Source organism: Xenopus laevis, chromosome 1S (assembly GCF_017654675.1).
Source record: "Xenopus laevis strain J_2021 chromosome 1S, Xenopus_laevis_v10.1, whole genome shotgun sequence".
Classification (NCBI taxonomy): domain Eukaryota; kingdom Metazoa; phylum Chordata; class Amphibia; order Anura; family Pipidae; genus Xenopus; species Xenopus laevis.
Window position 1 is genome coordinate 137,783 of NC_054372.1, and position 16,987 is coordinate 154,769.

General features: G+C 44.9%; 1 protein-coding gene across 1 annotated transcript; it reads right to left on the bottom strand.

The window, feature by feature from the left end:
* Window positions 1-672: 672 nt before the first annotated feature.
* aup1.S (AUP1, lipid droplet regulating VLDL assembly factor S homeolog) lies at window positions 673-15,552 on the bottom strand. The gene is given in 11 exon segments (NM_001122783.1): window positions 673-833; window positions 955-1,043; window positions 1,223-1,344; window positions 1,465-1,657; window positions 2,716-2,782; window positions 3,809-3,882; window positions 5,643-5,715; window positions 5,816-6,003; window positions 13,652-13,802; window positions 14,084-14,221; window positions 14,754-15,552. Coding segments are annotated over 11 exon segments (1,200 nt in total). The 5' UTR covers window positions 14,795-15,552; the 3' UTR covers window positions 673-769.
* Between the last annotated feature and the right edge of the window lie 1,435 nt (window positions 15,553-16,987).

Genomic DNA, 16,987 nt, shown 5'->3' on the forward strand with positions numbered 1-16,987 from the left:
TGTTTAAGAATGGTCTGGCAGTGAAAGGGTTAACACACAAGGTGCTGCAATTGAAGGGGCAAGAAGAAATACCCCAGGGGGGGTACAAGTGATGATACTCGAAGGGGTTTGGTAAGGAAATTGCAGATACTAAACATCTTCATATTTTACGACTTTCCTGCGAGTGTAGCCCCCACTCCTGTGAGTGTAACCCGCCCACATAGATAAAGGGGGTCCAGTGGCTCCAGAGAGAACAATGTTCCCAGATCCAACACTGACCCCCATATTTGTGGCACTGCAGCCGTCAGTGTCCTGTGGCTTGTTCCTCCGACTCCCCCTGGCATCTGTGCTTGTCCCATGAGCTGACGGTTACATGAACTACACTATGTAACTCACAGGGGGGGGGCAAGTAGTGATTGAGGGAAATGTCACACAAGCAAAGGAGACAAAGTGCAAGGCTGGGGGGTAAATGTGCTTTTTTGTGCAAAGGGTGAAATATAGTTACAGCCCCCAAATCCTACATGTGCCTGACATCTCTATCTACCCCCCCATCCAACGTCTCTATGGTAAGTCCAATCTTCTCCCCTAGCCACGGGCATGTGCCACCTACACCCCCCTCCAAAAGGAACCTGTTTAACCCTTTTGTGTGCAGCCAACCCTGAGTACAGAAACACAAAGAGCAACAGCAAATGGTTATTACATTGATTTTTCTTCCCTTGCAAAAAAGTCATCATTGCCAGTGTCCCTCCCTCATTGTCCCATACCCCACAGTGACCCCCCCCACACACGATCAACCCCGCGCTCCTTCCTCCTCCTCTTCTCCGGGTACAGAGCCAAACTTCTCCAGGTACTTCCTGTGGGGAAAGGGACAATGATTCAAGTGATATGGGGGGGGGAGCAGTATGTGGGGAGGAGGGTGCGGGGAGGGGGAGCAGTATGTGGATCGAGCAGGCGCCATGACAAACAGCGTCTCACCTTCGGGCACACTCATACAGAATTTGTTTGCGATCCTGGAGGGACAGGTGACGATCCTCAGGTTTCTTGGCAAATCCTTGTGGAAGCGGCTGAAATAGAAAAGGTCTCAGTCCAGGGATGGGGGGGCATATAGATGTGCCATGGGGCACGGAATTGATATATACCCTCATATAAAAGACATAGGGGGGCATTTGTGGTACATAAGGCTAAGGGGTTAGTTGTAGTTCTGCTACAGACCAGCTTCAGTCCCAAGGGGGAGAACACTTACCCTACTGACTCTGCTTTTTGAAGTCCCTTCAGCCGCCCCCGTTGTTTCTTCTTCTTCTGCTACAAAAGTCACTCGCCCCTCCAGGAAATTGGTGATTGTTGTATCGACGCACCCTGTGTGGCCTACGAGGGGGGAGAAAGAACCCAAAATATTGGGTTTTTTTTGCAGGGGAGGCAGAATAAGGGACCATGATAATTATAAGGCTGTGGGGGGGGGGGCAGGATGGGAAATATTATACTCACCCAGATCTCTATGAATGGCTGAGAGGGGCACCTGAGGAAGCACCTCCTTCACATGTTGTGCCATCTGGATGTGTGTGGGGGAGAGGGGCTGAGATTTGGGAGCCGGCAGCTCACACCTTCTCCTCTTCACATACTCGGCTCTGTCTGCGGCTGTGTGTCTTGTTGCTACGACTCCCAACGACAGAGACACAATCTAAGGGAGAAAAAGAGATGAGTGAGGGGCACAGACATGGGCACACAGCACTACTCTTATAAACATCATGCCACAGCAGCTGGATTGCCCTCTCTGCTTCAACTACTTTTTAGCAGCTCACAGTTCCCGCCCCACTGTGTGCCACTTCCACTGCAACTGCCACTCTTTATTTGTTCACCCTTCATATTACTGTCTCCCCATTTAGCCCCACCCATCCCCGGGCTGTTCATTTAGCCCCACCCATCCCTGGGCTGTTCAATTAGCCCCATCCTATTGGCTGCCCATCCCCCCAGCACCTCAAATATCCCAACCAATGGGAAAGAGGGTAGTAATATTATCTAATTGAATGTGCAGGGATGCATCCATGGTGTCAATAAAATAAATCAATCAATAGAAGTGGGCAGAACCTGTAAACAATAGATTCTGGATAATGCCACACTTCCTACTATGGAACGGAGGGGGGCATGCACAAGGTCCTGCAGGAGGAATTTGCAGAGATGGGAGCGTCACAGAACTCAGCTGAACCCCTTTGTCTAGTTACTAACAGGAGAAGCAGCTGCACAGGAATCCCTTTGTTTTGGGACAGAGACGCTAGACAACTGGTGATATACAGTATGTGATATATGTATGTGATATATGTATGTGATATACAGTATGTGATGTACAGTATGTGATGTACAGTATGTGATGTACAGTATGTGATATACAGTATGTGATATATGTATGTGATATATGTATGTGATATACAGTATGTGATGTACAGTATGTGATGTACAGTATGTGATGTACAGTATGTGATATATGTCAATATGATGGTCAGACTTACAGGCCTACATCCGACAAGTGGAGAAGGTAATCCCTTTTACTCACACTGGCTTTCCTCTAACCCACAGTCATTGGTGCATACGGGTGTAATATGGTTATATGTTACCTCTGACTTCTTTTTGGTTTTGTCTGCAAACACCCTGTCAGACACACTAGTGACACGAGGATGTGATAAAGTGATATTACTGTGTGAGCAGAGACATGGGTGCCCCCCACAGCACCACATCACTTACCTGCTGCACACGACATGCAAAATCTTCATCAGACTCTCTGGGAAGGCGACAGACAGACGGGAGCCATCTACACGGAAGAAAGGGATAAGTCAGAGAGACAGCAAACGTTCCAGAGCAGAGGAAGGATACAGAGAAAAGAGACAGACAGGCGGGAGCCATCTACACGGAGGAATGGGATAAGTCCAAGAGACCACAAAGGATCCAAAGCAGAGGAAGGATACAGAGAAAAGAGACAGACAGACGAGAGCCATCTACACGGAGGAATGGGATAAGTCCAAAAGACCACAAAGGATCCAAAGCAGAGAAAGGATACAGAGAAAAGAGACAGATGGGAGCCATCTACACAAAGGGAAGGGATAAGTCAGAGACACCTCAAAGGTTCCAAAGCAGAGGAAGGATACAGGGGAAAGAGACATACAGAAATGCTGGAAAAGAGACACAGAGCACCGGGGAGAGAGGAATACTCATTAGATGGGGATACAGAACACAAACAGGTGGAAGGAGCAGGCACAGAGTAGGGGTAGATGGGGGGCAGATAGCAGGGGGCACAGAGTAGGGGTAAGATGGGATACAGATCGAGGGAGATATGAGACACGCAGTTTTGGGATAACCTGAAGCCCCCTAAACATAACATTTGCAACATTTTGGCCCTTTGCTACTTAACTCTTTTTTGGTGCAATAAAAGCCAAAGAAAAATACAATACCATGTCACCAAGCTGTCTCACCCACCTACACCTACCTACCCCTGAAAATGCACAATGAGAACTTTCTCTAACTGCCAGTCTCCTCTTCCCTGTTCCCTAGTACTTCCTGGCCTGGCAGTAGCAATATGGAACCTTCTCCAATGTACAGTCTCCTCTTCCATGTTCCTTTTTACTTCCTAGCCTGGCAGTAGCAATCTGGAACCTTCACTAACTGCCAGTTGTCTCTTCCCTGTTCCCTCCTACTTCCTAGCCTGGCAGTAGCAATATGGAACCTTCACTAACTGCCAGTCGTCTCTTCCCTGTTCCCTCCTACTTCCTGGCTCCTTTAGCCAACATTGCCAGGCCCTGCTGGGTTTACGGATTTAGGGCATGCCATCATATCAGAGTACCTCACTTGATAAACTGTGAAGGGGATGAACAGCAGCCAGAACAATTCAGTAACCCAGGAGCATCCAGAGACAGCCTGGAAACAACAAAGAGACAAAAGAGTGTTAGCCCCTGGGCACAAGAACACATCATAACTGTCAATCTAAAAGGCCATCTAAACCCAAAAAATTACTTGATGCAAACTTACCCACGGTGCTTCTCTGAGCACTTTTGCAATTTACATACATTTTTTTCTTTTTTAGCGTTTTCTGTGATTTTAGCATTTTTAGACTGCAAATATCAAGCTTTAAGCTCAATTGAAAGTCAGCAACCCAAGGCTTAACTGAATCCAAGAAGTGCGTTTCAGCCTGCCTAACAGTAACCAATCTCACACTCTCTCTTAAACGTATATCTCAGGAACCGCTTTGAATAGTAAATGAACTGGTAAAAGCAGACCCTGTGAATAAGTTGGCACCAAGTTGGCCACACAAAGGACCTAGACTGCTTTAAAGGAGAATGGCCCACCCTGTGTGTTATTAAACTGACAGCCCCCATGCAAAACTCCCCTGCCCTCTCCCATCAGCTTCTGTGCCTTCAGCTTAAACTCCCCTGTCCTCTCCCAACAGCTTCTGTGCCTGCAGCTTAAACTCCCCTGTCCTCTCCCAACAGCTTCTGTGCCTGCAGCTTAAACTCCCCTGTACTCTCCCAACAGCTTCTGTGCCTTCAGCTTAAACTCCCCTGTACTCTCCCAACAGCTTCTGTGCCTTCATCTTAAACTCCCCTGTACTCTCCCAACAGCTTCTGTGCCTGCAGCTAAAACTCCCTTGTACTCTCCCAACAGCTTCTGTGCCTTCAGCTTAAACTCCCCTGTACTCTCCCAACAGCTTCTGTGCCTTCATCTTAAACTCCCCTGTACTCTCCCAACAGCTTCTGTGCCTGCAGCTAAAACTCCCTTGTACTCTCCCAACAGCTTCTGTGCCTTCATCTTAAACTCCCCTGTCCTCTCCCAACAGCTTCTGTGCCTTCAGCTTAAAGTCCCCTGTACTCTCCCAACAGCTTCTGTGCCTTCATCTTAAACTCCCCTTTACTCTCCCAACAGCTTCTGTGCCTTCAGTTTAAACTCCCCTGTACTCTCCCAACAGCTTCTGTGCCTTCAGCTTAAACTCCCGTCCTCTCCCAACAGCTTCTGTGCCTTCAGCTTAAAGTCCCCTGTCCTCTCCCAACAGCTTCTGTGCCTTCAGATAAAACTCCCTTGTACTCTCCCAACAGCTTCTGTGCCTGCAGCTTAAACTCCCCTGTACTCTCCCAACAGCTTCTGTGCCTTCAGCTTAAACTCCCCTGTACTCTCCCAACAGCTTCTGTGCCTTCAGCTAAAACTCCCCTGTACTCTCCCAACAGCTTCTGTGCCTTCAGCTTAAACTCCCCTGTACTCTCCCAACAGCTTCTGTGCCTTAGGCTATAACTCCCCTGTACTCTTACTGCCTATGGAGCTGCATAGTAGCACAGTGTGCACTCACTTTGCACAACACATTGGCTTTGGCAGTTAGGTAGCCATTGGGGGGGGACAACGACTAGCACTGATGCAGCTGGGGAAAGGGGGGGGGGGTTGCTAAAGATAGAGGATTCCATTAGACAGAACAAAATTAACCAGAGCAGGTTGCATGCAATGAACAGAAAGGTGCCATTACATACAGAGGTAGAGAGATACACCCCATGTTCCACAAGATGCTATTAGAATCATAACACCCCCAACCCAGGTTAAGAGACACCATTCGATTTCAACGGAGTGAGACAACCCTTCCCCCCAAGATCAGGAGACAGCATTTAGATCCCTATACAGTGAGATTCCCTACTCACCACTGCAATGAGAGGTCTCTGCACTGTAAGACTGAGCGGCTGAACGGAGTCAGAGAGAGAGAAGGGCCACGAGCTGAGGAAAGAAGCCATAGCAATGTGAGTGAGCCAATGTCGTTCTATAAAAGCCCAACTGCTGATGTGCCAGTGACCCCAAATCCCAGGAACGTCTGTACCTAAAGTGAAGAAGTCCAGTTCTACCATTGGTTGTATCCTCCTCTGGGAACAGCAGAAGTGGGGCACCCCCAGGCTGGGAGAGATAATGTTTCAGGGACTCCATTAACTGAGTACGACTTCCGAGGGCCCCCAACTCCAAAAAGCCCCGAGCCCAGCACAGGAACCCCGGGGCACAGGAAACAGACGGCTGGAATGGACCAAAAGCAGAGAATGAATGTGGGGAACAATGAAAACACAAGAGGTAAAGCTGTCACTTTGATTAACTTCCAGAAATGCTCATTTTCAAAAGCTGGTGGAGAAAGAAAGAGGCTGCTCTGATGTTCTTCTGCTCTCACATCTTTTCAACATCTATCCTGTGCCATACAGCCTTTTTTATTTCCACCATTGCTATTCAGCAGATTATTTATATAAGCTATAGTAGGGTTTCTGAAGCAGACACATCAGTTTTACCAGTGCACAGCAACACTTCATTATATTTTTATTAATTAGAAACACTTTCATTTTTTTGGTGTTACTTTTCATTTAACTTGTTCATTAATGACTTAGGGGAGGGGATTGTAAGTAATGTATCAGTGTTTGCAGATGAGACAAAACTATCAGCCCAATTAATTCCATCCAGGATGTGGCACTTGCAACAGGATCTTGACTAACTGGCAATCTGGGCAGCTAAGTGGCAAATGAGATTCAATGTTGATAAATGTAAAGTCCTGCACCTGGGATGTAACAATATCCACTTATACCCTTAATGGGACTGCACTAGGCAAATCCATAATGGAGACGGAGCTTGGAGTCCTTGTAGATAATAAACTTGTCTGTAGCAAGCAATGCCAGTCAGCAGCATCAAGGGCAAATAAGGTCTTGACTTGTATTAAATGGGGCAGAGAGTCACGGGAGGAGGGGGTCCCACTGTATAGAGCACTGGTAAGGCCCCATCTAGAATATGCCCTACAGTTTTGGTCTCCATCACTCAAACAGGACATTATTGTATTAGAGAGGGGACAGAGAAGGGCAACTAAGCTGGTAAAGGGAAAATCTTAGCTATGAGGAAAGACTGGCCAAATTGGAGATGTTCACGCTGGAGAAGAGGTGCTTAAGGGGAGATATGATAACTATGTACAAATATATAAGGGGATCATATAATAATCTCTCTAATGATTTATTTAACAGTAGCTCCTCCCAGCAGACAGGAGGGAGCCAATGAGATTAGAGGAGGGAAAGGGGTGTTACAGGGAGAGCTGGGAAGTGAATCAGTGGTACAGGCTGATACATTAGATAGGTACAAGGAAGGGTCGGATGCTTTATTCACCAGTAGCTCCTCCCAGCAGACAGGAGGGAGCCAATGAGATTAGAGGACGGAAAGGGGTGTTACAGGGAGAGCTGGGAAGTGAATAAGTGGTACAGGCTGATACATTAGAGGGTTGGTCACCTTTGAGTTAACTGTTAGTATGATGTACAGAGGGACATTCTAAGAGAATTTGCATTTGGTTTTAATTTTTTATTATTTGTGTTTTTTGAGTTATTTAGCTTTTTATTCAGCAGCTCTCCAGTTTGCAATTTCAGCCATGTGGTTGCTAGGGTCCAAATTCCCCTAGCAACCATGCATGATTTGAATAAGAGACTGGAAAATAAATAGGAGAGGCCTGAATAGAAAGATGAGGAATAAAAAGTAGCAATAACAATAGATATATAGCCTTACAGAGCATTTGTTTTTTAGACAGGGTCAGTTTGCAAGCTTAAAAGAAGGCAGCAAATAATTAAAAAAAAAAAAATCAGAACAGTAACAGGTAACATAACAGATAACAGCAAGGCTGATTAATAATCAGAATATGCAGACTGCACTGGTTCTAGTGTTGCCGTGTAAAAAGTGTTGTTGTTTTTTTGTTTTGTATTGTTTAATAAAACTTCTCCAAGCTCTCCAAAGCCAGTGGCTCTATTAATATGCATAATAATCCTCCAATGAGAATCCCAGCTGAGCTGTGTGAATCTGACTGCATGTTCTTTGTTCCTGCAACTCAAGTTGGGAGCAGTAAGGACATGGGGAGATCACAAGGTGCATATGCAAATCAGTATATTACATATAGAGAAAGCTTTGCAATGACAAAATTCCTTCCCAGATGGACTGTTTTGTATAAGCAAAGTGTCTAAAGCAATGGGCAAAGTTTGTAATCTCTCTATAATAAACATACTGTGTATAAAACCCCATCCACTTTGCTTTGACTACAATAGTTTGGGATTCTTTTTGTCTTCTGTAAGTTTTCTTTCTATGGTACATAATGGCTCCAAGCTGTGTAATTAAGAATATAATGCTTTTAAGCAATTGTGCAGAGTTGAGTTTGTAATCTTTGTGTCTTCCACTAATTGATATGAGTGTAAATAGGAGAATACAGTGTAAAGCCTGATATCCTGCCCCAAAGACTCTGCTTGATAGGAAAGTGCAGTCTCACTGCCCAATAAAGTCCTATTTATTATTTATATCACACATACAAGTAGTACATATGGTTTCTCTCCCTGTATATATTCATTCTGCAACTCACCCCTTGATTATGTAATGGGAGGAAACAAGAACACCGTTCAGCAATCAGGATCATTACAAGGTGGAAAGTCACACAACTAGGGATGGAGGGAATTAAGAATTCAGCTAAAGTATAAGTTCAAATTTCCACAGCAGGCCTTTCGTTTTTTTTTTTTACTGAACAGCCAGGACTGTGATTGGTTAGTGTGTGTGTATGATTAATAGTGAATAGGAGGAGACTAGAGAGAGAAGACAGGACTGTGATTGGTTAGTGTGTGTGTATGATTAATAGTGAATAGGAGGAGACTAGGGGGAGAAGACAGGACTGTGATTGGTTAGTGTGTGTGTGTGATTAATAGTGAATAGGAGGAGACTAGAGGGAGAAGACAGGACTGTCATTGGTTAGTGTGTGTGTATTATTAATAGTGAGTAGGAGGAGACTAGAGGGAGAAGACAGGACTGTCATTGGTTAGTGTGTGTGTATTATTAATAGTGAATAGGAGGAGACTAGAGGGAGAAGACAGGACTGTCATTGGTTAGTGTGTGTGTATTATTAATAGTGAGTAGGAGGAGACTAGAGGGAGAAGACAGGACTGTGATTGGTTAGTGTGTGTGTGTGTGATTAACAGTGAATAGGAGGAGACTAGAGGGAGAAGACAGGACTGTGATTGGTTAGTGTGTGTGTATGATTAATAGTGAATAGGAGGAGACTAGAGAGAGAAGACAGGACTGTCATTGGTTAGTGTGTGTGTATTATTAATAGTGAGTAGGAGGAGACTAGAGGGAGAAGACAGGACTGTGATTGGTTAGTGTGTGTGTGTGTGTGTGATTAACAGTGAATAGGAGGAGACTAGAGGGAGAAGACAGGACTGTGATTGGTTAGTGTGTGTGCATGATTAACAGTGAATAGGAGGAGACTAGAGAGAAGACAAACAGGACTGTGATTGGTTAGTGTGTGTGCATGATTAATAGTGAATAGGAGGAGACTAGAGGGAGAAGACAGGACTGTGATTGGTTAGTGTGTGTATGATTAATAGTGAATAGGAGGAGACTAGAGGGAGAAGACAGGACTGTGATTGGTTAGTGTGTGTATGATTAATAGTGAATAGGAGGAGACTAGAGAGAGAAGACAGGACTGTGATTGGTTAGTGTGTGTATGATTAATAGTGAATAGGAGGAGACTAGAGAGAGAAGACAGGACTGTGATTGGTTAGTGTGTGTGATTAATAGTGAATAGGAGGAGACTAGAGAGAGAAGACAGGACTGTGATTGGTTAGTGTGTGTGTGTGATTAATAGTGAATAGGAGGAAACTAGAGGGAGAAGACAGACAGGACTGTGATTGGTTAGTGTGTGTGTATGATTTATAGTGAATAGGAGGAGACTAGAGAGAGAAGACAGGACTGTGATTGGTTAGTGTGTGTGTGTGATTAATAGTGAATAGGAGGAGACTAGAGGGAGAAGACAGGACTGTCATTGGTTAGTGTGTGTGTATTATTAATAGTGAGTAGGAGGAGACTAGAGGGAGAAGACAGGACTGTCATTGGTTAGTGTGTGTGTATTATTAATAGTGAATAGGAGGAGACTAGAGGGAGAAGACAGGACTGTCATTGGTTAGTGTGTGTGTATTATTAATAGTGAGTAGGAGGAGACTAGAGGGAGAAGACAGGACTGTGATTGGTTAGTGTGTGTGTGTGTGATTAACAGTGAATAGGAGGAGACTAGAGGGAGAAGACAGGACTGTGATTGGTTAGTGTGTGTGTATGATTAATAGTGAATAGGAGGAGACTAGAGAGAGAAGACAGGACTGTCATTGGTTAGTGTGTGTGTATTATTAATAGTGAGTAGGAGGAGACTAGAGGGAGAAGACAGGACTGTGATTGGTTAGTGTGTGTGTGTGTGTGTGATTAACAGTGAATAGGAGGAGACTAGAGGGAGAAGACAGGACTGTGATTGGTTAGTGTGTGTGCATGATTAACAGTGAATAGGAGGAGACTAGAGAGAAGACAAACAGGACTGTGATTGGTTAGTGTGTGTGCATGATTAATAGTGAATAGGAGGAGACTAGAGGGAGAAGACAGGACTGTGATTGGTTAGTGTGTGTATGATTAATAGTGAATAGGAGGAGACTAGAGGGAGAAGACAGGACTGTGATTGGTTAGTGTGTGTATGATTAATAGTGAATAGGAGGAGACTAGAGAGAGAAGACAGGACTGTGATTGGTTAGTGTGTGTATGATTAATAGTGAATAGGAGGAGACTAGAGAGAGAAGACAGGACTGTGATTGGTTAGTGTGTGTGATTAATAGTGAATAGGAGGAGACTAGAGAGAGAAGACAGGACTGTGATTGGTTAGTGTGTGTGTGTGATTAATAGTGAATAGGAGGAAACTAGAGGGAGAAGACAGACAGGACTGTGATTGGTTAGTGTGTGTGTATGATTTATAGTGAATAGGAGGAGACTAGAGAGAGAAGACAGGACTGTGATTGGTTAGTGTGTGTGTGTGATTAATAGTGAATAGGAGGAAACTAGAGGGAGAAGACAGACAGGACTGTGATTGGTTAGTGTGTGTGCATGATTAATAGTGAATAGGAGGAAACTAGAGGGAGAAGACAGGACTGTGATTGGTTAGTGTGTGTGTATGATTAATAGTGAATAGGAGGAGACTAGAGGAAGAAGACAGACAGGACTGTGATTGGTTAGTGTGTGTGTATGATTAATAGTGAGTAGGAGGAGACTAGAGGGAGAAGACAGGACTGTGATTGGTTAGTGTGTGTGTGTGTGATTAACAGTGAATAGGAGGAGACTAGAGGGAGAAGACAGGACTGTGATTGGTTAGTGTGTGTGTATGATTAATAGTGAATAGGAGGAGACTAGAGAGAGAAGACAGGACTGTCATTGGTTAGTGTGTGTGTATTATTAATAGTGAGTAGGAGGAGACTAGAGGGAGAAGACAGGACTGTGATTGGTTAGTGTGTGTGTATGATTAATAGTGAATAGGAGGAGACTAGAGGGAGAAGACAGGACTGTGATTGGTTAGTGTGTGTATGATTAATAGTGAATAGGAGGAGACTAGAGGGAGAAGACAGGACTGTGATTGGTTAGTGTGTGTGTATGATTAATAGTGAATAGGAGGGGACTAGAGAGAGAAGACAGGACTGTGATTGGTTAGTGTGTGTTTGATTAATAGTGAATAGGAGGAGACTAGAGGGAGAAGACAGGACTGTGATTGGTTAGTGTGTGTGTGATTAATAGTGAATAGGAGGAGACTAGAGGGAGAAGACAGGACTGTGATTGGTTAGTGTGTGTGTATGATTAATAGTGAATAGGAGGGGACTAGAGAGAAGACAGGACTGTGATTGGTTAGTGTGTGTGTATGATTAATAGTGAATAGGAGGAGACTAGAGGGAGAAGACAGGACTGTGATTGGTTAGTGTGTGTGTATGATTAATAGTGAATAGGAGGGGACTAGAGAGAGAAGACAGGACTGTGATTGGTTAGTGTGTGTGTATGATTAATAGTGAATAGGAGGAGACTAGAGGGAGAAGACAGGACTGTGATTGGTTAGTGTGTGTTTGATTAATAGTGAACAGGCAGTGACTAGATTAAGCAGCCAGAGGAAAGAAAAATAATGTTAGTCAGTCACTAAGTTCAGGTCACTGGCATCAGCCAAGGGCAGACTGAGCATGTGCTGTAGTTTGGAAAGGCAAAAGATGGAGAGCTACTGTGGCATCTTCAGAGGATCTTTATTTCTATAGAATTTTGGTGACTTTGGGTTGGTACAAGAGTCCAAAAGACAAATATTTCTAGCCATATTATTCTTTAGGCTTTAGTGTCCCTTTAAAGGTGGACCACCCCTTTAAGAAGGGGTTGGATGGTGTTTAGCAAGTGAGGGAATACAGGGATATGGGAAAGAGCTCATAGTACAAGTTGATCCAGGGACTGGTCCCATTGCCATTTTGGAGTCAGGAAGGAATTTTTCCCCCTCTGAGGCAAATTGGAGAGACTTCAGATGGGGTTTTTAGCCTTCCTCTGGATCAACTGGCAGTTAGGCAGGTTATATATAGACTTAAAGGGATTTGGTCATGATTTTTATGATGTCGTTTTTATTTCTAAATTACATTGTTTACACTGCAAATAATTCACTGTACAATATAAAATGTCATTTCTGAACCAGCAAGTGTATTTAGTTGTAATATTGGTGTGTAGGTGCATCTCAGCTCATTTTGCCTGGTCATGTGCTTTCAGAAAGAGCCAGCACTTTAGGATGGAACTGCTTTCTGGCAACCTGTTGTTTCTCCTACTCAATGTAAATAAATGTGTCTCAGTGGGACCTGGATTTTACTATTGAGTGCTATTCTTTCTTAGATCTACCAGGCAGCTGTTATCTTGTTAGAGAGTGGCTATCTGGTTACCTTCCCATTGTTTTGTTAGGCTGCTGGGGGGGGAGGTGGTGATATCACTCCAACTTGCAGTACAGCAGTAAAGAGTGACTGAGTGACTGAAGTTTATCAGAGTACAAGTCACATGACTGGGGTAGCTGGGAAACTGACAATATGTCTAGCCCCAAGGAATTATGAGAATGTGTTAGTGGCCGTAGGTAAGTCTCCAGTTCCTTATAAAGGTGTTTAATTGCTGCCCTACAGCTGCTCACTACATCTTCCTCTATTGACCCATCTGATGTTGTTTAGTAACGACTACTCCTGGGAGCTGTTAAATTTTACAGTAATTATCACACTATTTTATGCTTTTATCGATTAAAAGATGTTAGTGAATAATGCGTTAGGATATATTCTATTCTGTAATTATCGCAATGCGATTAGTATACCGCTGTGCAGAAATTTAGAATTAACGCTTGCGATATGTCTATTAACGCATGTGAAAATACTTTGATGAATCGTTCCTTAAATAACGGGTCTTAAATAACGCACATAACTATGCATTAAGGAATATCGACCTTTTGTGACTCAGCCCCTAAAACTGCAAAACAGCTAAAGTTAATGAACCTTCTCTATATAATATTAGGCAGCTGCTAACAAGCTCCATATATGCTTTTCTTATTGGCATCTCCCAATAGCCCTTTCCACTACAGAAGGCACCATGTTTAAATGCAGTTCTCTATGCCTGTCTCCCCCTTCATGATGTCTCCAGGCAGGCACAAGTATATGTTTCCTCTGCACATTCACATTACATGATATTTTTAAGCTTGGACCTATGAAGATGACTTGCATGTCCAGAATGTGCAGAACCTACCCAAACAAATGTGCTCATGTATGATCAGCATCTATGATAAGCAGGGGTAGATGTAGAACAGCCCCACACTTACCGAGCAACAAGGGGCAATTCTGCTGATAACACTGTGGTCAAAGGCAGTTCTGTGGTTACAGATCAAGATTTTCCCCCTCTGGTCCCACGGCCGCAGCTCAGAATGACTGACATACACTCCCAGCACCGAACTCATAACCCGAAGCAGAATCCTGGGGGAGGGGGGGAATGGGGGAGAAAGGGAGGTGAGTATATTCCTGCAGCTCTACCATCTGTTTATCTCCCTCATTCCACACCGCTACTGCCAACATTCCCACATGCTTACCGCCCCCATCCCATGCCCCAGTAGCCTATCACCCTCCATCCCTCGCCCCCACCCCAGGCCTATCACTCCATCCCTCAATCCCTACAGCCCATCATCCCCCACCCCCTACTGCCTATCACCCCATCCTCCTTTTAGCCTGAGAATGACATCTGAAAAGTAAGGACTCACCTTCTAAAGACAGAATCAGGCAAAACACAGCTCACCAAGAAAACATGGGCCCCAATAAACAGCCGGATCAGAAAGAGACAGAGACCAAAGGGAAAATATAAAAGGAGAAGAACAAGGGAAAATGGATTTCTGGGGAACCTGGAAAATAAAGAAAGAGAATATCGTCAGTCTTATTGCACTAGGTATCTCATAAGGATCATAGCGCACGGCCCCTCTAACTGCTCTCCCACTATAATCCATAGCCCTCTAATTCTTCTGCTTCTACATCACTCCTCCCAACTATCATTACAATCCTTCTAACTCCTCTGCCTCTAGATCACTGCTCGTCTAACTCTTCTACCACTATATTACATAGCCCTTAAATTCTTCTGACTCAAGATCAGTTCTCCTAACTATCATCACAACCCTAACTCCTCTGCTCTAGATCACTGTTCCTCTAACTCCTCATAGCCCTCTAATCTTTTTCTAGGCCTCGCTCTCCTCAACATCTCCACTTCTCTAACTCTTCTCTATACATTTCCTCCTGTCAAGTCAACTGCTCCCCTTCCTCTAGATAATTTTCCCTGTAACTCCTTCTTGCTAGATCAAAATCTAAAGTAAAAGACACTGGTTGAATGCCCGTACGCAGAACATTCCCTGGGACACAGACTTTCTCTGAGCGTGGCCTTACCGCTGCAGCTCTAGCATACTCTCCAGGCTTGGCTGCTCCATCGTTCTCCTGCTTGAAGCAGACGCCTCCATGAGTTTAGAGTGTGGAGTCTCGTCGTCCCTCCAATGAGCGGTCTCTGCACAAGAGTCAGGTCCCTGATGGGTCTCTATGGACCAGGAAGATGAAATTAAAGCCCCAATGACACAGTTTTGAATGATTCCAAATGGGCGAGACGAGTATTGGCAGGAAAGGCACAGTTAGGGCCCCGGGCCCCCAGCCTGTTCACTTTGGGATTGTAGGACAATAGAAAGGTTCCAGTGGGTTTAGGGCCCTGTGTCGCTGGTTCTGTAGATGGTGAGATCCAGTTTGGGCCTTGGGACCCCAGTGTCTCAGCTTCGCCTTTAAATGAGCAGCTGCAAGTGCTTCTCCAGATGAGGGGAGTCCAGTTAGGGGCCCTGAAGGGTTTGTGGGGCCCGTCTGACAGGGGAGGGGTGTTTGCAGCAGATTGGGGTGCAGCTGGGGCCACTAATCTGCCACAACTTCCCAGGAGGAAAGGGCCGTCACGTGTCACACAGGGGCCCTATATAAGAAGGGCCCAACACAAGCGGCAATAACGTCTCCCGAGAAAATGCGGCAGCAATTCCTTCCTGAAAGCACTGTCTCCGCTTTAGCCGCAGGCTCCGACTCCCACTCACTCAGCCCCTTGTTTACTCTCTATCCCCATCTCACTGTACTGCTAAAGCCGCCATGTCTCATCCTGACGTGGCGCCTCCTGAGTGGCTGCTCATTGCATATTGGGAACTGTAGTCCTCAGTGGCCGAGCCCCAAGACCAAAATACTACAATAAACCACAATACCCAGAAGGAATAGCGTCACGTCACCAGCCGCTACGTTACGCCAGGCCCATACAGTGTACGTAACCGTAGGCTTCAACGCGCGCCGTCAGAAAATGGAGGGATTTCTAGGTGTAGCAAGATGGCCACCTAATCACGCCTTTTAATTTGTCCAATCATAATCCTCGTGCTTTGTCCACGTGACGGGAAGCAGCCAGACAGATGTTCTGAGAGAAAACAGGCAGAAGAGAAAGGTAGCAAGGTTGCCAGCCAAATTGGGCTACTAATTTAAAGCCCAGGCGGGTTTTGAAAGCACAAACTAGCCAAGGATACAGGTTTGGGCTACTTTTTGGGCCTTTGGCTGGTTTGTACTTTGGAAAGCAGACATTTTCCACTCCACTTTTCTCAATTTCAGGCAATTTTGGAGCAAAAGTCTTCTGGCCACCAAAATGTGTAGCGGTTGAGCTGTTTTACTAATATTTGTTGTAATTATATATGAATGAAGGCCTTATGGGACCCCTATACCTCCTGGGCCCCTCGAATCTGTTCTGTTTTACTTCATGGAAACATTTGCAAATCTGTGAACATTTGAAAAAGCTTTATTTTCACATATATATTCATTTATCTTTTTTAGACTTTTGTTTCCCCTGCACATATTGAGCTCTTTTGGGCTACTTTTGAAGGGTCTCTTGACTAGTTTTGGGCTGGTTTTGTAGCTGACTTTGGCTGTTTTTCAAAATTAGACCTGGTAACCCTGAAAGGTACAGACTTTATATTCCTGCTCTGTGTTTCCTGCACTGTCTGTAGCATTCCTTCCTTATCTGAACCCCAATAATCTCTCTGCACCCCAGCATTCCCCAATGTTCACCCCATATTGTGTCTGCTCTACCATTCCTTCCTTATCTGAACCCCAATAATCTCTCTGCACCCCAGCATTCCCCAATGTTCACCCCATATTGTGTCTGCTCTACCATTCCTTCCTTATCTGAACCCCAATAATCTCTCTGCACCCCACCATTCCCCAATGTTCACCCCATATTGTGTCTGCTCTACCATTCCTTCCTTATCTGAACCCCAATAATCTCTCTGCACCCCAGCATTCCCCAATGTTCACCCCATATTGTGTCTGCTCTACCATTCCTTCCTTATCTGAACCCCAATAATCTCTCTGCACCCCAGCATTCCCCAATGTTCACCCATATTGTGTCTGCTCTACCATTCCTTCCTTATCTGAACCCCAATAATCTCTCTGCACCCCAGCATTCCCCAATGTTCACCCCATATTGTGTCTGCTCTACCATTCCTTCCTTATCTGAACCCCAATAATCTCTCTGCACCCCAGCATTCCCCAATGTTCACCCCATATTGTGTCTGCTCTACCATTCCTTCCTTATCTGAACCCCAATAATCTCTCTGCACCCC